This window comes from Canis lupus, chromosome 30 (genome assembly GCF_011100685.1).
Source record: "Canis lupus familiaris isolate Mischka breed German Shepherd chromosome 30, alternate assembly UU_Cfam_GSD_1.0, whole genome shotgun sequence".
In the NCBI taxonomy this organism is placed as follows: Eukaryota; Metazoa; Chordata; class Mammalia; order Carnivora; family Canidae; genus Canis; species Canis lupus.
This window is the reverse complement of record NC_049251.1, coordinates 879450-906491: the sequence shown is the minus strand read 5'-3', so window position 1 is coordinate 906491 and position 27042 is coordinate 879450. Positions and strand designations below refer to the sequence as shown.

Below are 27042 nucleotides of genomic sequence, written 5' to 3'. Positions count from 1 at the left end.
AATCTTGTGGCTTATAGTTTTATTTTCCTGTGTGTATAGATTTTTTAAAAGATTGTTTTTATTTATTTGAGAGAGAGAGTACATGCACACACACAAGCGAAGGGAGAGAGAGGAGCAGACTCCCCACTGAGCAGGAGCCTAACAAGGGGCTGGATCCCAGGACTGTGGGACCATGACCTGAGTTGAAGGCAGACACTTAACCCTCTGAGCCACCCAGGCACCCTATGTATATAGATTCTGTCATATTTTATTTATTATGTTTTTAAAGATTTTTATTTATTTATTTATTTATTTATTTATTTATTTATTTATTTATTCATGAGAGACACACAAAAAAAGAGGCAGAGACACAGACAGAGGGAGAAGCAGGCTCCACGCAGGGAGCCCAATGTGAGGCTTGATCCTGGGACTCCAGGACCACGCCCTGGGCCGAAGGCAGGCACTAAACCACTGAGCCACCCAGGGATCCCAGGATTCTGTCATATTTTAAATGTAATTTGGTGTCTCTCCCTTCATTATGCAATTGTTTTCTCAGATTGATGAATCTTTTTGCAAGCATCATTTTAACAAAATAGTATTTGCATTTTGGGATTTTTCTTCATATTATTTTTTTATATTTAAAATTGTTAGCATATTTCTCCTGACATATGTAAATTTTAGTTTTATTTAAAATGAGCTTTATATAATTTAAAATTAATTTTCTTTTTCAAAACTTTTATTCTTATTGAGTTGCCTAAATAAAAATACTCAGTTTATAGAGGAGGCTTAAATTAGAATGAGATAAAGAAAATTCACCAGTATCTAAACTTTAAATTATTATATCTCTTGATTGCTAAAAATATTTCTGTGTTGTAGAACTGTAGAATTTGAGTCAACAGCAGCTAACATGAGTCTCCACATTCCTCATAGGACTATCACCTATTTCATCTCATACAGTAGCACCTTCCAGCCATCATTCAATGAATGCATAAAAAATACAAACACACACTCCCTGGAATGCTAATTCTTTTATTTCTTTTTACTCAATTTGATAGGATAAAAGAGGGAGAACACCTGAGTTTTTAAATCACCCTTTTATCATTCTATTTATAACATTAAGAGCATAATCTGTGCTGATATGTACACAGCTAGTACTTAAAATGAGAAATGTATTATACACAATAATAAGCTGGACATAAATGTATTATAAATGGGCAGACATTCAGGAAACTCAAGTAGGGATCAATGAACTAGCAATAAGCTCAAAGTGGAATGTGATCCTTCCTCCAGCCATGTACAGAGATGGAGCTCCACAAGAGTTACGGTGATAGAAAGGCTCACAGGGTTACTATAGCAGCCTAACCATCCACACAGGGTAATTTCCCATCCCAGGTAAAACCTTTACAGATTCTAATGCCTGTTCCATGGAATCTTAAATTCTACCTTCAAGGCTTTTTCCTAAGTATTTTTATTAAAAAACTAGTATCTCAGGGAAATGTAACTTATGTCTTAGAGACTGAATGTAAAAATGAAGAGAGACGGAGAATACTGATTGATGAAAGACAGAAATGCATCAAATTGAAAATAGAAGACTTCATGTTCCAAAATATCTTGGCTACTTCATTATTGTCTTAAAGTTGGAACTTATTGGAGAATATATATTCAATATCAGCTAAGGATAAAATAATTTATTTTACATAATCAATGAGGATATATCCTAGACAGAAATATTTACTTTGAAATGGGAATATTCTTGCATTTTGTGTGAAATATCTCATTCACTTTCAATGTTACTAATGCCCCTTGTTTAATTTCTTTAATCAAGGAGCCAGGTCAAATGGATGAAAACCAAACAGAGATGGTGAGAAACTTTGTCCTGGCAGGCTTCTCACAGACCCCATCTATTGAGGCAGGGTTATTTGTACTATTTCTTTTCTTCTACATGTCCACTTGGGTAGGCAATGTGCTCATCATGGTCACAGTGGCCTCTGATAACTATCTGAATTCATCACCCATGTATTTCCTTCTTGGCAACCTCTCTTTCCTGGACTTATGTTATTCAACAGTAACTACCCCTAAGCTTCTGGCTGATCTTCTGAATAATGAGAAGCTCATTCGCTATGACCAATGCATCGTGCAGCTCTTCTTTCTGCATTTTGTAGGGGCAGCTGAGATGTTCCTGCTCACAGTAATGGCCTATGATCGTTATGTTGCAATATGTCGCCCTCTGCATTATACCACTATTATGAGTCGAGGATTATGCTGTATGTTGGTAGCTGCCTCCTGGATGGGAGGGTTTGTGCACTCTACTGTCCAGATGATCCTCACTATCCATTTGCCTTTTTGTGGACCAAACCATGTGGACAACTTCTTTTGTGATGTTCCCCCTGTCATCAAACTTGCCTGCGCAGACACATTTGTTATTGAATTGCTAATGGTATCTAACAGTGGGTTGATCTCCACCAGTTCCTTTGTGGTACTGCTTTCTTCCTATTCCACTATCCTGGTCAAGATTCGCTCCAAGGAGGGAAGGCGAAAGGCACTCGCCACCTGTGGCTCCCACCTTATGGTGGTAACACTCTTCTTTGGACCCTGTATTTTCATCTATGCTCGTCCCTTCTCCACATTTTCTGTGGACAAAATGGTGTCTGTACTCTACAATGTTATTACACCCATGCTGAATCCCCTCATCTACACACTTCGGAACAAAGAGGTCAAGTCAGCCATGCGGAAACTGTGGGACAGGAGTGAACTTACTTGGAAAAAGCAGGAGACATAAACAGTTGAAGTGAATTTTTTAGAGCAGATGATATGAGATTAAAATAATTACTTTTTCATGAATGAGTTAGAAGAAGATAGCCTAATTGTTTGGTTTTCTTCATTAAATCATAATACTATTTATGCCTCTATAATTAAATCAGAAAAACTCCTTTCATACTGAATTATTCTGCATTTTTCTTCCTTTTCCTTGAAGCATCTGTTTTCTGTTTTTCTATTGTGTTCTTCCATTCTACTCATTCATCTGATCAAATCTTATTCCATCCATTCTTTTCATTGTTTGATGTCACACACTAGTACAAACCACCCTTTCCAAAGTCTCACCATTTTCTTCTCCACCTTGTGCCTGTTTTTTTTTTTTTTAGATTTATTTATTTATTCATGATAGACATAGAGAGAGAGAGAGAGAGAGAGAGAGAGAGGCAGAGACACAGGCACAGGAAGAAGCAGGCTCCATGCTGGGAACCTGATGCGGGACTCGGTCCCTAGTCTCCAGGATCACATCCTGGGCCAAAGGAAGGCACTAAACCGCTGAGCCACCCAGGGTGGTAGGTGCCTGGTTTTATTGTCTTTTCAACTTTCACATTCTAACCAGATGTCTGCAACGACCTGAATAGGAATGTATATGTGTTTCATACAGTTACAAAATATTTAGAGGATTATCAATCAGATGAGTTAGAGTGAATCCAATTTATATAACTGTATAACAAACCAATAGGATATATTAGTTGGCTTCACCACTTCATCACACCACTACCATCTAGTAGTGCAATTCAGAGAGCAACTGCCTGATAGTGTGGGTTCAACTAACTCTCTGAATTACAAATCAAGTGAATCTTAGGCAAGTCATTTAAATTATTGCAGCCCTAATTTCCTTAGCTGTAACATGCATAGAATGATCCTACTTCACAGTGCTCTGGTGAGAGCTAAAATGGCAATACATACAAATATGTTTAGTCTGGTGCTTGATTCATAACAGGACTTTACTATTATTTATTCATTAGAGTTTTCAATGACAGAAAGATATTGATGGAGGATATTTAAACTGCTTGAAATGCCTTAATGAAACAACAGTATGGTCTACCATAACCACTTTAGGGAAGATGCTAGAAAGTGTATAGAAATGAGCCATGACATTTTTATCTTTATCCACCTGGGGCACAGTTTATATTATTATCACCATTATCATAAAAAAAACTTTTTGGCATTTGTTATCCTCAGAATTATATTAAGACTAATTCATAAACTTATGTAGTCCTTATTAAAATTTTATAATCAAAGATGGGAAAATTGAATTGACATTCAAGTTAAGAACTAACTAGACACAAAATAGAAATGGACAATAATGCATTTTTATTCTTACAGTTTTTAATTTAAAAAAAAATATTTGTTATTTATTTTGAGAGAGACAGAGAGCATAAGTGAACAAGGGTAGGAGGGGTAGAGGGAGTAAGAGAGAAAATCTCAAGAATACTCCACACTGGACAAAGAATCTGCTGTGGGGATTGATCTCAGGACCCTGAAATCACCATCTGAGCCAAAACCAAGCATCAGAGGCTTAACTGATTGAACCACCCAGGTGCCCCTATTTTTACTGCTTTTTAAAAAGTAAGTGAATTATAGAAGCAATTTCAGCAACTAATTTGTGTGACAGAGACAGGAGCCTAGAATGTTAGTTAGGTAAACGCATTGAAGACTGAAGTTTTGTGTTTATTATCTTTAAATTCCCAAAGCTTACTTTTTTTTTTTAAGCTTACTTTTTTTTAAAAAGGTTACATTTTTAAGGCATTTTAATGCCTAAAATAAAACAGAAACTCAATAAAGATATGTTTGACAAATAAAGGAGGCTTGTATGTATTCTTTGATCAGTCTGATTAACGTTATGGAAGAGATACTTCAGAGCTGTTTTCTTTTCCCATACTTGGAAATGTAACTTGTAAATTTTTCATTGAGAAGTAGGAAACACTTTGAGAGATGTTACTGAAGCAAGATTTCCTCAAAAAATAGATATCAAAACACCTAAGGATATACCACTATTATTGTCAGAGAAGTCAGATACCTCAAAATTAAACAGATAATTAAGTAATCAAATTCACAACAACTATAAATCATGTGATCTCATCTACAGATATTGACTATGGAATCAGGAAGTCTATATTTAAATTCTTAATACTTTAATAACAGTATTACCAAGAGAGGAGGTTTTGAGAGTTAAAATTCAGCAAAATTGAGGCAATCATAATGACACAATTCAGTTTGGTTTTAACTAGAGATTAATACAGAGAGGCTCTCTAGTGCTGTTAGAAATGTCCCACTAATCAATGATATGTGGAAAAAGTGATACTTGGAAATTTAAAAAAGCTATTCAATATTAGTAGTAGTAGATAAAAAGTAAGATAAAATCAGTGTTCTGAGAAAAATATAAAAAACAGACATAACCATAAATTCTATAAAATAAGTGAAAATATGTATCTAAGTATAAACACAAAGCCTTCTAGAAATTCTCAAGGAAACAGACATATTTAAAAATTGGACTGCTTCTGTGTATTTAAACAAATACATAAATTGTTTACCATACTAGCATTTTTAAATTGCTTTTTTTATTATGCTTTTCAAAGGCTGCTTTCATTTCAACATTACATGTAACTCTATGAGAAACCTATCCAATGACTCATACAGTTAAATCTGAAATCCATTATCTAATGCTCTTATTCAAATAAAATATGACACCCTAGATTTTAAACAAAAATTCTTAACCAGTAGTGGAATTATTTGGCCACATGGTAATTCTATTATTAATTTTTTGAGGAACCTCCATACTGTTCTCTACAGTCACCAATCTGCATTCCCACCAACAGTGTGTGAGGGTTCCGCTTTCTCTACTTCTTCATTGACACATGCTGTTTCTTGACTTTTCATTTTAGTCATTCTGACAGCTGTCAGGTGATATATCATTGTGGTTTTAATCTGCATTTCCCTGATAAGGAGTAATTTTGAGCATCTTTTCGGGTGTCTGTTGGCCATCTGCATGTATTTTTGGGAAAAAAATGGTCTTCTTCTCATTTTTAACAGGATTATTTGGTTATTTTGGTTTTGAATTGTGTAAATTCTTTATATATTTTGGATAGTAAACTTTTATCATTCACAAATATCTTCTCCCATTGAGTAGCTTGCCTTTTTGTTTTGTTGATAGTTTCCTTTACTGTACAAAACCTTTTTGTTTTGATGTAGTCCTGATAGTTTAATTTTGCTTTTGTTTTCCTTGCCTTTGGAAAAATTGGAAACAGATTCCTTTGCATTCCTTTGCATCATCTTCTATAGAAAAATGATGCTATAGCCAATGTCAAAGAAATTACTGCCTGTGTTCTCTTCTGGGCTTTTTATGGTTTGTTTCATATTTAGGTCTTTAATCCATCCTGAGTTTACTTTTGTGTATGGTGTGAGAAAGCAATCCAATTTCATTCTTTTCCATGTAGCTCGACAGTTTTCCCTGTACCATTTGTTGAAGAGACAGTCTTTTCCCTGTTGTATATTCTTATCTACTTTGTCCTAGATTAACTGAACATAAATGTGTGGGTTTATTTCTCAACACCTTGCTCTGTTCCATTGATTTAAGTATTATCTATTTTGACTATTCTTGGGCCGACAGGGTCAGGGGGGATCGGGAGGCACCAACAAAATGGCGGCGGACCCCGCACCTCGTTGCCCCCACCTCAGAGCTTTCCCATCACCCCAGACCGTCCGAGGACACGTCATCAGGGGGAGACTGGACCTATGCAGGAAACCCGAACCGGACTTTACCCAGACCAAACACAAAGGCATGGTCAGTTATTGCCCCACGCCAGTTTCACATAATATCCCTAATACCTATCACCCTGCACAGACATATAACCCCTTGCGCCTCCCCCCTTAAGAAGCCCGTTTGTACTCCCCTGGGCGCAACTTCCCCTGCCTGTGACTTCCCTGCTCTCTCCCTCCCCTGCAGGTCAAGGAACCTCACCCAGGAGCTCGTCCCATTAAAAAGCCTGTTTGGGCCAACTTTTGCCTGGCCTCTCTGTTTCATTTCACTACTGATCGGATTAAACCTGACAACTACTACAGCTTTATATCTTGAAATCTAGGATTGTGATATGTCTACCTTTGCTATGCTCTCTCAAAATTGCTTGGACTATTCAGAGTCTTTTCTGGTCACTCAAAGAAAACAAAAACACTAATGTGAAAATATATATGCACTCATACACTTATTTCAGCATTATTTATAACAGACAAGATATGAAAGCGACCTATATATGTCCTATGGATGGACATAGATGAATAGATAAAGAAAATGTGTGGGGGTGTATGTATAGATACAATGAAATATTACTCAGCCATAAAGTAGAATGAGATCTTGCCATTTGTAACACATGAATGGATCTAGAGAGTACAATGCTAAGTGAAGTAATTCAGCCAAAGACAAATACCATTCAATACAAATTTCACTCATATGTGGGGTTTAAAAAACAAAGCAAAAAAAAAAAAAAAAACAGATAAAAAAAAACCAGGCTCTTTTTTCTATTTTTTTTTAATTGGAGCTCAATTTGCCAACATAGCATAACACCCAGTGCTCATTCTGCCAAGTGCCCCCTTCATGCCCGTCACCCAGTCACCCCAACCACATACCTTTCCACTACCCCTTGTTCATTTCCCGGAGTTAGGAGTCTCTCATGTTCCGTCACCCTCACTGATATTTCCCACTCATTTTCTCTCCTTTCCCCTTTATTTTCTTTCAGTATTTTTTATATTCCCCAAATGAATGAGATGATATAATGTTTGACCTTCTCCGATTGACTTGCTTCACTCAGCATAATACCCTCCAGTTCCATCCATGTTGAAGCAAATGGTATTTGTCATTTCTAATGGCTGAGTAATATTCCATTGTATACATATACCACATCTTTATCCATTCATCTTTTTATGGACACCAAGGCTCCTTCCACATTTTGGCTATAGTGGACATTGCTGCTATAAACATTGGGGTGCAGGTGTCCTGACAAAAAAACAGGCTCTTAAATGCAAAAAACAAATAGTTTGGTTGCCAGAGGGAAGATGGGTGGGGGCTTGGTGATACACAGAGGGGAATAAGAGTACACTTATCTAATAATGAGCACTGAGGAATGCACAGAATTGTAGAATTATATTGTAAACCTGAAACTAACATAACACTGTATGTTAATTATACTTCAATAATAAAAATAATTCTAACCCATGTTGACAGTATTGTTCAGTTCATAATGAAATCACAAATGATCCCTGAAATTCCATTCTCTTAACTCAACAAGTATTTATTCTTCATTCCTACCTTACTACTAAAATGGGTGCAGATCAGCAGTTGGCCTCTGTTTGACCTCTATGTGGGGTGCTATTATCACTACGGTAGGAGAAAAGGCATATGGTGAATCTCACAATACCTCTTGAACCTCCACCTACTATACTGGCCAATTCCATCACATCAATAAGTTAAATAATTTGAATAAAATTTCCTGAACACTACAACTATTCAAGACAATAAGCTGAGATCTATTAAAAATATCAAATCTATCCTTAAAATCATTCCCACAAAGAAAATCCACATTAGTGAATTCTTCAAACATAAAAAGAGAAACCCTCTCTGTGAGAAAATGAAAAACGGGGTGGGGGCAGGGCAAGATGGCGGATGAGTAAGGTCCCCAAGTCACCTGTCCCCACCAACTTCCCCGAAACCAACTGAAAGGACAGGGGAAGAGCAAGTTCTTGATGGACCAGTGCTGGAAAGCTCCAGAGGAAGGCCAGGGATTGTATAAATAGAAACAGAGATACCCCTCCTTGTTTTTTTGTTTGTTTGTTTGTATTTTTTCCTTTTTTTCTTCCTTTTTCCAGTACAACTCATTTTTATCCACTGTGCCCTGAGCAAGATGACTAGAAAGAACTCACCACGAAAGAAAGAATCAGAAACAGTACTCTTTCCCACAAAGTTGAATTTGGATTACAATTACAGAAAACCAATTCAGAAGCATAATTATAAAGCTACATGTGGCTCTGGAAAAGAGCATAAAGGATTCAAGAGACGTCAGGACTGCAGAATTTAGATCTAATCATGCCAAAATTAAAAATCAATTAACTGAGATGCAATCCAAACTGTAGGTCCTAACGACAAGTGTTAATGAGGTAGAAGAACTAGTGAGTGACATAGAAGACAAGTTGATGGCAAGAAAGGAAGCTGAGGAAAAAAGAGAAAAACAATTAAAGACCATGAAGATGGGGATCCCTGAGTGGCTCAATGGTTTAGCGCCTGCCTTTGGCCCAGGGCATGATCCTGGGGTTCCAGGATCGAGTGCCACATCAGGCTCCCTGCATGTAGCCTGCTTCTCCCTCTGCCCATATCTGTGCCTCTGTGTGTGTGTCTCATGAATAAATAAATAAAATCTTAAAAAAAAAAGACCACGAGGAAAGATTAAGGGAAATAAATGACAGCCTCAGAAGGAAAAATCTATATTTAATTGGGGTTCCAGACGATGGTGAAAGGGACAGAGGACTGGAAAGATATTTGAACAAATAATAGCTGAGGATTTCAGTAACTTAGGGAGGGAAACTGGCATTCAGATCCAGGAAAAAGATAGATTCCCCGCTAAAATCAATAAAAACCATTCAACACTTTGACATTTAATAGTGAAACTTGCAAATTCTAGAAAAAAAGGGAAAATCCTTAAGGCAGCAAGAGACAAGAGATCCCTAACTTCTATGGGGACCAATATTAGATTAACAGCAGACCTCTCCACAGAGACCTGGCAGGCCAGAAAGGGCTGGCAGGATATATTCAGGGTCCTAAATGAGAAGAACATGCAGCCAAGAATACTCTATTCAGCAAGGCTCTCATTCAGAATAGAAGGAGAGATAAAGAACTTCCAAGATAGGCAGAAACTGAAAGAATATGTGACCACCAAACCAGCTCTGCAAGAATATTAAGGGGGATTCTGTAAAAGAAAGAGGAAGTCCAAGGGAACAATCCACAAAACCAGGGACTGAATAGGTATCATGATGACACTAAATTCATATCTTTCAATAGTGACTCTGAACAGTGAATGGGCTTAATGAACCCACCAAAAGATTCAGGGTTCAGACTGGATACAAAAGCAAGACCCATCTATTTGTTGTCTACAAGAGACTAATTTTAGACATAAGGACACCTCCAGCCTGAAAATAAAAGGGTGGAGAACCATTTACCATTCAAATGGTCCTCAAAAGAAAGCAGGGGTCACCATCCTCAGATAAATTAAAGTTTATCCCAAAGACAGTAGTAAGAGATGAAGAGGGACACTATATCACACTTAAAGGATGTATGCAACAGGAGGACCTAACAATCATGAATATTTATGCCTATAATGTGGGAGCTGGCAAGTATATCAATCAATTAACCAAAGTTAAGACTTAGATAATAATACACTAATACTTGGAGACTTCAACACAGCACTTTCTGCAAATGACAGATAATCTAAGCACAACATCTCCAAAGAAACCAGAGCTTTAAATGATACGCTGGACCAGATGGATTTCACAGATATTTACAGAACTTTACATCCAAACACAACTTAATACACATTCTTCTCAAGTGTACATGGAACTTTCTCCAGAATAGACCACATACTGGGTCACAAATCAGGTCTGAACCGATAGCAAAGATTCGGATTGTCCCCTGCATATTTTCAGACCACAATGCTTTGAAACTTGAACTTAATCAGAAGAAGAAATTTGGAAGAAACTCAAACATGTGGATGTTAAAGAGCATCCTGCTAAAAGATGAAAAGGTCAACCAGGAAATTAGAGAAGTATTTAAAAGATTCAGAGAAACTAATGAAAATGAAGATACAACAGTTCAAAATCTTTGGGATACAGCAAAAGCAGTCCTGAGAGGGAAATGCATCACAATACAAGCATCCCTCAAAATATTGGAAAAAACTCAAATATACAAGCTAACCTTGCACCTAAAGGAACCGGAGAAAGAACAGCAAATAAAACCTACACCCAGCAGAAGATGAGAGTTAATAAAGATTTGAGCAGAAGTCAATGAAATAGATACCAGAAGAACTGTGGAACAGATAAACAAAACCAGGAGATGTCTTTTTGAAAGAATCAGTAAGGTAGGGCAGCCCCAGTGGCACAGCAGTTTAGCGCCGCCTGCAACATAGGGTGTGATCCTGGAGACCCAGGATCGAGTCCCACGTCGGGCTTCCTGCATGGACCCTGCTTCTCCCTCTGCCTGTCTCTGCCTCTCTCTCTCTCTCACTCTCTCTGAATAAATACATAAATCTAAAAAAATCAATAAGATAGATCAATCATAGCCAGCCTTATTAAAAATAAAGCAGAAAGACTCAAATTAATAAAATCAAGAATGAAAAAGGAGAAATCACCACCAATACCAAGGAAATACAAAGGATTTTAAAAACATTATGAGCAGCTATACACCAATAAATTAGGCAATCTAGAAGAAATTGGTGCATATCTGGAAAACCACAAACAACCAAAACTGGAACAGGAAAAAATAGAAAACCTGAACAGGCCAATAACCAGGGAGGATATTGAAGCAGTCATCAAACACCTCCCAAAACACAAAAGTCCAGGGCCAAATGGCTTCTCAGGGGTAATTATGTCAAATGTTTAAAAAGAAACAATACTACTAAAGCTGTTCTGAAAGATAGAAAGAGATGGAATACTAACAAACTTGTTATATGAGGTCAGCATCACCTTAATTCCAAAACCAGACAAAGACCCCACCAAAAAGAATTATAGACCAATATCCCCGATGAACACAGGTGCAGATATTCTCAACAAGTTACTAGCCAATAAGATCCAACAGTACATTAAGAAGATTATTCACCATGACCATGTAGGATTCATCCTTGGGACACAAGGCTGGTTCAACACTCGTAAAACAATCAATGTGATTCATCATATCAGCAAGAGAAAAACCAAGAACCATATGATCCTCTCATTAGATGCAGAGAAAGCATTTGACAAAATACAGCATCCATTCCTGATCAAAACTCTTCAGAGTGTAGGGATAGAGGGAACATTCCTCGACATCTTAAAAGCCATCTATGAAAAGCCCACAGCAAATATCATTCTCAAAGGGGAAGCACTGGGAGCCTTTCCCCTAAGATCAGGAACAAGACAGGGATGTCCACTCTCACCACTGCTATTCAACAGAGCACTGGAAGTCCTAGCCTCAGCAATCAGACAACAAAAAGACATTAAAGGCATTCAAATTGGCAAAGAAGAAGTCAAACTCTCCCTCTTTGCCGATGACATGATACTCTACATAGGAAACCCAAAAGCCTCCACCCCAAGATTGCTAGAACTCATACAACAATTTGGTAGCATGGCAGGATACAAAATCAATGCCCAGAAATCAGTGGCATTTCTATACACTTACAATGAGACTGAAGAAAGAGAAATTAAGGAGTCAATGTCATTTACAATTGCACCCAAAAGCATAAGATATCTAGGAATAAACCTAACCAAAGAGGGAAAGGATCTATACCCTAAAAACTATAGAACACTTCTGAAAGAAATTGAGGAAGACACAAAGAGATGGAAAAATATTCCATGCTCATGGATTGGAAGAATTAATATTGTGAAAATGTCAATGTTACCCAGGACAATTTACACATTTAATGCAATCCCTATCCAAAATACATGGACTTTCTTCAGAGAGTTGGAATAAATCATCTTAAGATTTGTGTGGAATCAGAAAAGACCCAGAATAGGCAGGGGAATATTGATAAAGGAAACCAGAGCCGGGGGCAATACAATGTCAGATCAGGTTGTACTACAAAGCTGTGGTCATCAAGACAGTGTGGTACAGGCACAAAAACAGACACATAGATCAATGGAACAGAATAGAGAATCCAGAAGTGGACCCTTAACTTTATGGTCAACTAATATTTGACGAAGCACGTAAGACTATCCACTGGAAAAAGGACAGTCTCTTCATAAATGGTGCTGGGAAAATTGGACATCCACATGCAGAAGAATGAAACTAGATGACTCTCTGCACCATACACAAAGATAAACTCAAAATGATGAAAGATCTAAATGTGAGACAAAAATCCATCAAAATCCTAGAGGAGAACACAGGCAACACCCTTTTGAACTTGGCCACAAGTTTCAAGATACATCCATGAAGGCAAGAGAAACAAAAGCAAAAATGAATTATTGGGACTTCATCAAGATAAAGCTTCTGCACAGCAAAAGAAACATTCAACAAAACTAAAAGACAACACAGAATAGGAGAAGACATTTGCAAATGACATATCAGATATATATGGATGATTTTAACATCTATATATATAATAATTTTTCATCAATTGTATTGTCTCTGATAATAAATGTGATGTCTATGTCTAAAACCACATTAATACATGGGCTAAGTGGTGAATCTGACTGGAATTAAATAAGAACTCCATATAAGTGACAGCAATATCTGCCAATGTGAAAGTTATTCACGATATCCTTTGTTGGCATGTTATTCAAATGAACTTTGAACCCAATGGCGAAAAGTATACCAAGATAATCAATTATGATTAATTTTTTAAAGGCAGTATCTCATAGAACAACAGTTGATGATAACTGATAGTAAAAGTGGCAATGATTATTAAACTATATTGTGACTCATAGATATTCTTTGAAAATTGCATAAATAAAAATAGTTAAATATTAGCGAGCATAAAACAGTTGTACTATCAATGTATAATTTCAAATTTTAAATCACTCAATATAATTTATTTTAACTTTGTCTTTTAAAATTTCTACTTCCTGAATATATTAATATTGTACCATAATACATGCAGTCAGTAGTAAATTTATAACATGGAGATCTATTTTTATGTTGAAGATGTTAAGCTCAGAGAAATCTGGAGATAATTCATCTACAAAATTACCCAAAGCTGTTCAAAGTAAGGTAAGAGGATAGTTTGGAGTAATAAGAGGGAAAACAAGCATCCATTAGTTCAAAGATGTCTACAACTCCTACAGCACAACCAACCAACCAACCAACACTCAACCAACAACATTACAATGTCCAATGTAATCAAGCCAATGCTCAGAGAGAATCACAGCATGTGCAGGGCCAGAAATAAAGTGTAAACACCTCTCCTGGTCATGCTTTGGCAGCAGCCTCTGTGCTCTAACAACTCCCACTGCAATTTGGATTTGCAGAGCTCCAACACATCTGCCCCCAAAGTAACTCACATCTTTATAAAAAGAGCAGAAGATGGTATATAAATTCATAGATAGAGCATCACAGAGAGTGAAAAGCAGATTTTCAATTTTGATTAACTCCTTGAACATATTGCTCTTCATACTGTGCCTTTAGAACAGGTGAGTGGAAACATCATCAAGAGGTAATTCATTAGAGGTTTAACAAACTGAAGACACTATTTTAATTGATTTTGTGTTGGCTGGAAGAAAAAGGCTGAGGCTTTTGAAACATTAAGTCCTCTCTCACTGGGACATCACTTTACTATTTCACAATGATCTAGGACCAAGAATTTTTTTTTAAATTTAAAGGATATATGCTCTCAAAATGATATTGAAGAGTAAAACTTGCCAGTGGGTGGTCAATGATTAAAACTGATGAATAAAATTAAGAAAAGCAAATTATGAGCATCCTGGTAACTCATACTAGCACTGAAAACAATGAAATCACTAAAAATTCAATTATTTCTTTTCGTCATTTCAGGTGTTGACAGTACATGTTAATAAGCATATCATAATGAGAGTTCAAGGAGAAGCAGGAAAGGGAGAATTAATGACCAGAACTAGCTAGGTAAAAATCTCTGTATAAAACTGACAATTACACCATAAATATAAACAAGATCTTAAATAAATAAATAAAAAGAGAGAATTCCTGAGGCACCTGGGTGGCACAACTAGTCAAGCATTCAACTCCTGATTCGGCTCAGGTCATGGTCTCCAGGTTGTAAAATTAAGCCCTGACCTGAGCCCCACATCAGGCTTCATGCTAGAGGCAAGGTCTGCTTGGGATTCTCCCTCTGCCCCTCCCCCTGCCTGCCCTCCCTCTCTCCTTCTCATAAATAAATAAATAAATAAATAATCTTTTTTTAAACAAATGGAGAAGTTTCTACAAAATGTTCATATACAAAGCAATGAATAAAAATGTGAATAATTCAGGAAACTCAATTATGAGTATTTAAAATAGTACAGAAACTATCAACAAACCTCTCTAATAGAAACAGAGAATGGCAAGCTTCCAGATACAAAAAATAATAAAAAAATAAATTCAAATAAGGGACATTAAGAAATTTAAACCTAAGTTGAATTAGATATGCAGTATGTCATCAACTGTTTCACAGTTGAATATATTTGAGTAAAAGCAGCTGGATAGCACTAGAAAACTAAAAATACTAAAGTAACATTCAATAATTTTAACTTAGAATAAAAGCGAAAAATGTATAATAGTTTCATTGAATATAATTCATATACTCTTAAATTTACCAATTTTAATAAATCAGGACCTATTTAAGACCATGTGTCCTAACTAAGCTACAAAGCAACTTACAGGGTATTTTAAACCTTGCTTAGTCTGTCCTGTGACATTTCCTTTTGGACGCCAAAAGGAAATTAGGCAATCTAGAAGAAATTGGTGCATATCTGGAAAACCAATAATTGAAATTATTTCATTATTTCAATTATTATTATTATATTCACATAGTCATGCAACAATCACCATAAAATTATTTTAGATCATTTCATCATCACAGAAAGAAAACCTTGCCCACTTATACCCACTCCCCAGCTCAAGGTAATCACTAAAGTACATTCTGTCTCTATAGATTCGTATTCACCAGATGTTTCATATAAATAAAATCAGAAATGTGGCCTTTTGAGTCTTGATTCTTTCACCTCACATACTGTGTTTGAGATCCTTCAGTACTTTAGCATAAGTATTCATAACTTTTGAAAAACATAAAATCAATTAAGATTGAAATTTTTCTTCTTTCTTAAAGTGCCTTCAATGAAAAAAATATTTATTTGACTCAATTATATATATATATATATATATATATATATTTTTTTTTTTTAAGTCTTTATTTAAATTCCAGTTAGTTAACATACATTATAATATAAGTCTCGGGTGTAAATATAGCAATTCAAAACTTCCCAGTAATACCAGGTACTCATCAAGACAGGTGCATGCCTTAGTCCTCACCACCGATTTAACCCATCCCCCCACTGACCTCCCTTCTGGTAACACTCAGTTCTCTATAGTTAAGAGACTCAGTTACTTTTATATTAAGTGATATATATTCTGTACACAGAGCAAGAGCAGAAATGCTCATATTCCACTAATTAATAAAACGAGACTTGGCCTGCTCCTTTCCTACTAGGGATTTATATGGAAAATTCTCTGGATTGTAATCTTGAATTTCAGTGAATGATTCAGATTCAGCACATGCCATCTACCCACTCATTCGGTACCCAGCAAGCAGCTTACACATATACCATCTCACCTAATACCACATCTCTTTAGGGTGGTCCTACATCTAACATACAGGAAATTTACTTAATTATACGGACCTAGATTTTTCATTTGCTAAATAAGATGTAAGAAATAAACAACTACAAAGTACATCCTTGTCTAATGTATAATTATTTTCCTTCAATTTCCTCCAAAACACATCATAAATTGAGTAAAAGTAGTTATAATAAACTATGCAATTGATTATTCAAGACGAAGAAAATTTTCTTCACTAATAAATTTCTGTCTAAACTATATAATTTCTTTCCTTTCATTTATATTGCTTTTATTCGCTCATAATGTAATAACAGGTATATTAAGTGTAGAACTAAAGAAATAATTTTAGAAACTTGATTGGGAAAGGAAGGAGAGGAATAAGAGAAACAAATGCTGGGAAAACTATCAGCATAAATGAATGCTGTGAAAGGGAATATAAGGGAAGGGAGAAGAAATGTGTGGGAAATATCAGAAAGGGAGACAGAACATAAAGACTCCTAACTCTGGGAAACGAACTAGGGGTGGTGAAGGGGAGGAGGGCGGGGGGTGGGGGTGAGTGGGTAACGGGCACTGAGGGGGACACTTGACGGGATGAGCACTGGGTGTTATTCTGTATGTTGGTAAATTGAACACCAATATAAAATTAATTTATTAAAAAATAAATAAATAAATAAATAAATAAATAAATAAATGAATGCCAGCTTTCCTTCTAAAATAAAATGAAAAAGCTAAATAAAGCTGTAATGTAGACTTTATTTGTATTAATTGCATTATACTTAACTGTAGTCCTTTCATATCCAAGTTTTTCCTTTGTAATTGTATCATGGGACATGAAATTCCAAGTAGCAAAGATATTCATTCCCAAATTGTAGCTGGGATATTCATTTCATTTAATAATTATCAAGGCTTGCATTTCTCCAAAGTGCATTGAATTATTAGAATTACTGTCACAAAGGTCTCCAAAGCAAAATGTCTGCTCACACCCAATAATCATGTAACACAGTCCTTCGAAGAGGGTGCGGTGGGTGGCTGTCCTCCGTGTGTTCCTCCACACATTGTCATCATTCAGCATCCACTCTGTCTACTGTTGGAGATTGACCATCTCTATTTCCATAATTTTCATCTTTAGTTTCCCTAATTTGTATGCATTATCCAATTCTTTTTTTTTTAATTTTTTATTTATTTGTGATAGTCACAGAGAGAGAGAGTGAGGCAGAGACACAGGCAGAGGGAGAAGCAGGCTCCATGCACCGGGAGCCCGATGTGGGACTCGATACCGGGTCTCCGGGATCGCGCCCTGGGCCAAAGGCAGGCGCCAAACCGCTGCGCCACCCAGGGATCCCTCCAATTCTTAAAATATCTAAGATAGGAAAGCAATGGAAGGAATTAAGATTGGATAATGGTGGTAGGACGTTTTCACACGGGCCTGAGTAGAAATGAAAACAAGGAGAAAGTTACAGTTCATTGGAGAAAAGAGAACAGACACTTATTAGTCACCTTCTTATCTGCATTCAGTCCCTCTTCTAAATGTATCACTTCTCCTACTCACTGCTCTTAATGTTTTCTTCCTAGTAATTCTCACATATTCTCCAAGCCTCATTTTTTGTTTACTGACCATGAGGATGGTGTTTATTTTTTAAGTGTTTTGAAGACAATAACAAGTGAACCTGAAGTCACTTAGAATTGGTCTCCATCTTTTCAAAATTCTTCATCACATATACCATGTACTAACTTAAATATTTTTACTTGATTAATTGCTATTTTTGTTTATAATTATGTATGTGTAGATTGTCTCTAGAGGTGGGACAGTGATTCATTCTGTATTAAAAAAGTACAGTGTAATTAACCATAACACAGGAGGATCTCAACAGTTCACATGGAACATATGAACTCAATCAATACTTGATAACTTGATCATAAATATATGTTCCTTTAATTTTGGAGGCAATATGTATATATGTACCCAATTCAGGATCAGACTGACTGGGCTTGAATACCAGTTTTGACCACTGTTAGCTGCATTACTGTAAGTCATGAAAGACTTCTATACTATAGTTTCCTTAATGCAAAATGAAGATAATAATAATACACCCCTCAAGGGATTGTTATGAGCATTGAATGCATTAATGTATGTGACACGCTTAACAACAGTTTAGCATACAGCAATCACTTAATAGTTACTGATCATTTTTGATCACTCTAGATCCTATGAACAATGTCTAAAAAGCCAAGTAAAGAAAATTTAGTATGATACTTTACAACCAAAACAAAATCTATAGGTTAAGTTGAATCATTTCACTATTTACTTCTTAAACACCACATACATACATTTATACATAATGCACACACATCTCACTGTGAATAATAGTAATACAGGAATTGAGAAAAAAAGTTCATAAAGATCTGAGGATGAGTCCATATTTTAAAAAATTCTCAATATATTATACAATAGAAAATAAAAATCAAATCTTTTTTTTAAAGATTTTATTATTTGTTTTTGAGGCAGAGAGAAAGAGAGAGCATGCACAGGGGAGTGGATCAGAGGGAGAGGGAGAAGCAGACTCCCCATTGCTGGGCTCAATTCCAGGACCCTGAGATTATGACCTGAGCCGAAGACAGACACTTAACAGACTGAGCCACCCAGGCACTGCAAGAGCAAATTATTTTTAATGAATTAAAGGCTTTCCTTCATGTACAAATTAACCCCTAAGTTGTATGTGTGTGTTTGTATGTGTGTATGCACATTTACATTTTCTTTGTTTACTTTAGAAACATTGAAAGATCTTAAAATGACTTCGGAGATACAGGACAATACAATTTCCTAATCTTCCAAATTAGGAAATTCTATATTTCTTATATATTGTTGTAACATGATCTCGAGAGGTGACAGCCATTGTGATAATAAAAGACAAAAAATACTAATGTAACTACTTATCTAATTTTTCTAAGTGAGAAAATTAGTGGCAGTCAAGACCAATTGATAAGAGTATCATTTTATAGAATAAAACAATAGAAAATAAAAACCTCCACTCCTTCAAATGCTTTTAATTGCTGCATAGTTATAAGAATGTTGTTTTAAAGTGATGTGACCCATAAAATAATTTTAAATTGTAGATGGTGATGCTGATATATTTAAAATTATATTTTCTCATATCACCAACTATTATCATCAAATAAAATAGAAAACATCAGTGCTAATTGTGGCTTTATTTATTTTTCATCTTTTTGGTCTTTTTCTTAAGTGGAACCCAATGCAGGGCTTGAACTCATGACCATGAGCTCAAGACCTGAGCTGAGATCAAGAGTCGGACAGTTCGGGATCCCTGGGTGGCGCAGCGGTTTAGCGCCTGCCTTTGGCCCAGGGCGCGATCCTGGAGACCCGGGATCGAATCCCACGTCGGGCTCCCCGTGCATGGAGCCTGCTTCTCCCTCTGCCTATGTCTCTGCCTCTCTCTCTCTCTCTCTCTCTCTGTTACTATCATAAATAAATAAAAAAATTAAAAAAAAAAAAGAGTTGGACAGTTAACTGAGCCACCGAGGCATTGTATAAAAGAACTTCTGGAGCCTTTGTGAATCAAGTAAATGGATCTTAAAAATGGATCTGTAGTGACTGAGTTTATTTTACTAGGATTTTCTGGACGATGGGAACTTCAGATTTTCCTCTTTGTAACATTCTCCTTTATCTACAGCGCTACCGTGTGGGGAAATATTCTCATTATGGTCACAGTAACATTTGATTCCACCCTTCATTCTCCCATGTACTTCCTCCTTGGAAACCTCTTTTTTTTTGGATACGTGTCTCTTCACTGCCACCACACCTGATCATGGACTTGCTCAATGAACACAAGACCATTTCCATACGGGGCTGCATGACTCATGTTCTTTATGCACTTGTTTGGGGGTGCTGAGGCAACTCTTTTGATAGCCATGGCCTTCGACAGATATGTAGCCATATGTAACCCCCTGCACTATAGGACAATCATGAGCCACAGGCTGATGAGTGGGTTTATAATACTATCATGGACAATTGGTTTTGTACACAACATGAGCCAGATGGTTTTAACAGTCAACTTGCCTTTCTGTGGCCCCAATGTCATAGACAATATATTCTGTGACCTTGTGATTAGGCTTGCTTGATGGACACATATACCCTGGAATTCTTTGTCATTGCTGACAGAGGGCTGCTCTCATTCATCTGTTTCATCTTGCTGCTTGTCTCCTACACTGTCATCCTGATCACTGTACAACAAAGATCATCCAGGGGGCTCGCCAAGGCTCTGCCAACACTGTCTGCACACATCATTGTGGTCACTCTGTTCTTTGGGCCTTGTATCTTTATCTATGCCTGGTCATTCAATAGTTTTGCAAGCAATAAAGTCCTTGCTTTATTTTACACTGTTATCACACCCTTACTGAATCCTATTATTTATACACTAAGAAATCAGAAGATGCAAGGGGCCATGAGAAAATTGAGAAAATTACAGTTCCAATGTGTTATCTTGACACAGAACTTCTAGATTTGGGCACTATATAATTAAGACAACTTACAAATACTGTGCTAACAGAAGTTGAATAGGTTATATAAAATACACAGTTTCACTCTTCTTTATTTTATTTTTATTTATTTATTTTATTTATAATAGTCACAGAGAGAGAGAGAGAGGCAGAGACACAGGCAGAGGGAGAAGCAGACTCCATGCACCGGGAGCCCGACGTGGGATTCGATCCCGGGTCTCCAGGATCGCGCCCTGGGCCAAAGGCAGGCGCCAAACCGCTGCGCTACCCAGGGATCCCACAGTTTCACTCTTCTTATGTTAGAGTGACCAGTGCAGAAGCAAAACCTGTGCATAAAATAATAAAATACTTTAATTAATCCTTACTGCTGCTAAAACACATAATGATAATGAGTGACCTACAGCAAAATACACATTTAAAATCATTGAGCCCTTTTCCGTAGATATTCAATATATATTTATTAGTGAAGAAATCAATATTTTAAAATATGGTCAATACTAATAGAGATGATTTTAATAGATATGGATTGTTAATAACATTCATAAATTTATACTGTCTTTAAATGAGGTACCAGTACAAATCATGTGTGCAATAATGGGTACAACAATGGGAAAATATGATTCTAAACTCTTGATCCAATGAGAAAAAAATAAGAATAAATAATTAAATTTGACAGTAGAGTCAATGTAAGGTGCTAGAGAGAATGTAAGATACCAGAGAGAAGGAACCAATGCAAGGACAATTTCAGTAGAGCTACAAAAAGCAGCCTTGAAACCAAATGTTCCAAGACATATTATAAGTATGCACAGGTTTCCTTTCAAACCTCAATAAATAAATATGCTTCTGCATATGTCTTGATTTTAAGCACTGTATCATGTAACTTCTTTCCAAGTGCTTTACATAAAATTATACTTAAATTTGCCTTTGGCAAGCATGTAATCCTTATTGTAATTATCAGCTAAATCTGATTTGTTATTGTTGAAGAGGGGGTAGTGCATGCTAAATTGGGAATCCCATAGTCATTGATGGTGATCGTAAGTATCCTCTCTGAATTCAAGTCACCAACATTTCTTGCTTCCTCTAGACAACAGCTTTTTAATGGATTCTAAACCACTGTATAAGTTCTTTTTACTCTCCTGAATGCATTCTGCACAAGCACCCAGTGATGTGATTAAAATGCAATTCTCAATTTTTCTTCCTTGGGTAAAACTATTTTAGTGACATTAAGAGACATAGGTTCATATCCTTCACTGGCCTTCAAAACCCAATCTGCCTCTGGAATCTACTAATCTACCAATCCAATCTATTTTTTTTCATAATGTTGTATCATATCTACTTTCTTATAAGTTCTCAAAAGAATCAGGAATCTTAGTTTAGGACTATTTCCAGACTGTTCCATTCACCTAGAATGACCTTCCATTACTTCTACACCTAGCTTACTTCTTCCTAGGGGTATAATCTGGACAAAATATTAATTTTTTAAGTTTTTTTAAAAAGATTATTTATTTGAGAAGCAAGGAGGGGTAGAGGAGGAGGGAGAGAGAGAAAAATCCCAAGTAGACTCCTTGTTGAGCGTAGAGCCCAACTCAGGGCTCAATCCCAGGCCCCTGAGATCATGAGCTGAGATGAAATAAATAATCAGAAGCTTAATTGACTGAACAACCCACAAACCCCTCACAATCTTACATTTTAGAACACTTTTCCTGTATGTCCTTGGCCAGTTCACATTTCTTTATTTTACTTATTTACAGCATGCTGTGATTTCCATCCTTTGCATAAATTATGGCATAATTATTTGCAGTTAGATGTTAATGTCAGCTTTGTTTTTAGGCTAAATTCTATGCATCTCTAGTATCTAGCATATATATTGGCACTCAGCAGTTCAAACATATTTATTGAATGAAGAAAGAAAAGATGAAATACTTTATATACTGGTGAAATATTATTTAAGTTAACCTACAACTAAGGAATATGTGCACTTTATTGTGAGATATTATCTGTTAAAAAATTGCAATACAGGGACACCTGGGTGGCTCAGCAGCTGAGCATCTGCCTTTGGCTCAGCATAACCCCGGGGTTCCAGGATCAAGTCCTACATCACAGGGAGCCTATTTATCCCTCTGCCTGTGTCTCTGCCTCTCTCTGTGTGTATCTCATGAATAAATTTTAAAAATCTTTTAAAAAATTACAATACATAAGGACATATATTGCTCATATATTTTAGTAATTACAGAGATGAGAGCCTTGTACTTAAAGAAAAGGAACAAATACCATATGATTTCACTCATGTGGGATTTAAGAAACAAAACGTATGACCATAGGGGAAGAAAAAAAAGAAAGAGAGAAGCAGGCCATAAGGGACTCTTAACTATAGAAAACAAACTGAGGGCTCATGAAGGGAGATGGGTGAAGGATGGGCTGGATGGGTGATGGATATTAAGCAGAACACTTGTTGTGATGAGCACCGGGTATATATGTAAGTGATGAATCACTAAATTCCTCACCTGAAACCAACTTTATCATTTTTGTCAGCTAACTAGAATTAAATAAAAACTTGTAAAGAAAAAAAAATGAAGAAAAGGAACATAGAATACATGAAAATTTCAGGGAAATGGAAGAAAATAAAGTAAGTTAAGAACATTTGCAAAAAAAAAAGAATATTTGCTATAAACCTTATATTCTACTCTTATTTCTAACACAGTAAACATAAAATTTCAGTCTTACTTTATAGCACACTCTATATTAAATAAATCATGACCATATAAAGTATAATTCCAATGGTAGATGGGATTATACTCTAAACTGATAAAATATTACATAAGATTTTTGTGTCTGCAGCATAGCACAATCAAAATCCTGAAATCCCTCTAGTTACAAAACATCTAAGACTGCTAGAATCATGTAAAATAACTGTTAAAATCAATTGAAGTGAAAATATCAGTGAGGGTAACAAAACATGAGAGACACCTAACTCTGGGAAATGAACAAGGGGGTAGTGGAAGGGGAGGGTTGGGGTGACTGGGTGATGGGCACTGAAGGGGGCACTTGGGATGAGCACTATGTGTTATGCTATATGTTGGCAAATTTAACTCCAATAAAAAAATTTAAAAAACAAACAAAAAAACCCACAAAAAAAAACAAAAATGAAAAAAAATGAGGATATTAGGAAAGAAGAATCCTTTCCCAAAAGGATAAAAAAAAAAATATCAATTGAAGATTTTAAAAGAAGGTAAATGTCTCACTTGAGGTCAGTATGAAGCTTCAGCTCCGTCCCAGGAGGGTAGACCAGCACTGAACCATTGCCCACTCTGAGAACATCTACAGAATTCTGCTGCCTAGAGATCCTACAAACTTGGGAGAGAACTGTGGTTTGGGTTTTGCACCATAACAGAGTGCCATGCTGAGTGCACAGAGTCTGGGAAGAGAGAGAGAGATTATTAGAAGAAAGCCTGCCTAACAGAGAAAACAGAAAAAAAAAAAAAAAGTTACCCAAACTTGATTCTGGATATAGATGAAAATAAATGGGTCCTTCACAAGGTTGGGCTTGTCATCACATTCTTTGTATGTTCCCACACATCAGTGTGAGAATTTTCTTTTAACTTGCTACTTAAGGAAATAGGTTCAGGCATTTGGCAAAAGTAAACACAAATACTCAATGGAAAAAAATGTTCCTTGAAAACAGATTACACTGAACTCTCACAGAAATGTATAAAATAATATAAATAAAAACACTGGGTGTTATACTATATGTTGGCAAATCGCACTCCAATAAAAAATATACAAAAAGTAAATTAAATAAATAAATAATAAATTTTAAAGATAAAAATAAATAAAAACTCACAATAAAAAATCACAAGACAAACAAACAAAAATATCCCAGCAATTAGGACAGTCAGGAGAAAGTGAAAAGACAATGCATGAAATGGGAGAAAAATATTTATAGTCATGGATCAATCAATGCCCAGAAGTCAGTGGCATTTCTATACACTATCCATGAGTCTGAAGAAAGAGAAATTAAGGAGTCAATCCCATTTACAATTGCACCCAAAAGCATAAGATACCTAGGAATAAACCTAACCAAAGAGGGAAAGGATCTATACCCTAAAAACTATAGAACACTTCTGAAAGAAATTGAGGAAGACACAAAGAGATGGAAAAATATTCCATGCTCATGGATTGGCAGAATTAATATTGTGAAAATGTCAATGTTACCCAGGGCAATTGACACATTTAATGCAATCCCTATCAAAATACCATGGACTTTCTTCAGAGAGTTAGAACAAATTGTTTTAAGATTTGTGTGGAATCAGAAAAGACCCCGAATAGCCAGCGGAATTTTAAAAAAGAAAACCATATCTGGGGGCATCACAATGCCAGATTTCAGGTTGTACTACAAAGCTGTGGTCATCGAGACAGTGTGGTACTGGCACAAATACAGACACATAGATCAGTGGAACAGAATAGAGAATCCAGAAGTGGACCCTGAACTTTATGGCCAACTAATATTCGATGAAGGAGGAAAGACTATCCACTGGAAGAAAGACAGTCTCTTCAATAAATGGTGCTGGGAAAATTGGACATCCACATGCAGAAGAATGAAACTAGACCACTCTCTTGCACCATACACAAAGATAAACTCAAAATGGATGAAAGATCTAAATGTGAGGCAAGATTCCATCAAAATCCTAGAGGAGAACACAGGCAACACCCTTTTTGAACTCGGCCACAGTAACTTCTTGCAAGATACATGCACGAAGGCAAAAGAAACAAAAGCAAAAATGAACTATTGGGACTTCATCAAGATAAGAAGCTTTTGCACAGCAAAGGATACAGTCAACAAAACTAAAAGACAACCTACAGAATGGGAGAAGATATTTGCAAATGATGTATCAGATAAAGGGCTAGTTTCCAAGATCTATAAAGAACCTATTAAACTCAACAGCAAAGAAACAAACAATCCAATCATGAAATGGGCAAAAGACATGAAGAGAAATCTCACAGAGGAAGACATAGACATGGCCAACACACACATGAGAAAATGCTCTGCGTCACTTGCCATCAGGGAAATACAAATCAAAACCACAATGAGATACCACCTCACACCAGTGAGAATGGGGAAAATTAACAAGGCAGGAAACCACAAATGTTGGAGAGGATGCGGAGAAAAGGGAATCCTCCTGCACTGTTGGTGAGAATGTGAACTGGTGCAGCCACTCTGGAAAACTCTGTGGAGGTTCCTCAAAGAGTTAAAAATAGACCTGCCCTACGACCCAGCAATTGCACTGCTGGGGATTTACCCCAAAGATTCAGATGCAATGAAATGCCAGGACACCTGCACCCCAATGTTTATAGCAGCAATGTCCACAATAGCCAAACTGTGGAAGGAACCTCGGTGTCCATCGAAAGATGAATGGATAAAGAAGATGTGGTCTATGTATACAATGGACTATTACTCAGCCATTAGAAACGACAAATACCCACCATTTGCTTCAACGTGGATGGAACTGGAGGGTATTATGCTGAGTGAAGTAAGTCAATCGGAGAAGGACAAACATTATATGTTCTCATTCATTTGTGGAGTATAAATAATAGTGAAAGGGAATAGAAGGGGAGGGAGAAGAAATGGGTAGGAAATATCAGAAAGGGAAACAGAACATGAGAGACTCCTAACTCTGGGAAACGAACTAGGGGTGGTGGAAGGGGAGGAGGGTGGGGGTTGGGGGTGAATGGGTGATGGGCACTGAGGGGGGCACTTGATGGGATGAGCACTGGGTGTTATTCTGTATGTTGGAAAATTGAACACTAGAAAAAAATAAATTTATTAAAAAAAATAAAATCACAAAGTCTAAAAAAATGGGACATGGATCCAGAATACATAAATAACTCTTACAATTCCAGAATTGAAAGAGAAATAATTAAATAATAGGCAAAGGATCTAAGTAGAATCATCTCCAACAGAGATATTCAAAGGGGCAATAAGCACATGCAAAAATGCTCAATATCATTAGTCACTAGGCTATACAAATAAAATCACAGTAACCTATCACTTCTTATCCACTAGGATGGCAATAACCAAAAAGACAGATGAGAACACAGAACAATCAGAGCTCTAGTACATTCCTGGTGGAATGTATAATGATGCAAACATTTTGGAGAGAATTTTAGCAGTTCCTGAAAATGTGAAACATACAGTTACTAGAGGACCTAGCAATTTCACT

At 36.4% G+C, this 27042-nt stretch overlaps 1 protein-coding gene and 1 pseudogene across 1 annotated transcript; both read left to right on the top strand.

Annotated features, from left to right (window-relative positions):
• Nucleotides 1-1816: 1816 nt before the first annotated feature.
• OR4Q2 (olfactory receptor family 4 subfamily Q member 2) lies at nt 1817-2758 on the top strand. The gene has a single exon (NM_001389011.1). The coding sequence runs from the start codon at nt 1817-1819 to the stop codon at nt 2756-2758; it is 942 nt and encodes a 313-aa protein (NP_001375940.1).
• OR4L3P (olfactory receptor family 4 subfamily L member 3, pseudogene) lies at nt 19892-20826 on the top strand (annotated as a pseudogene).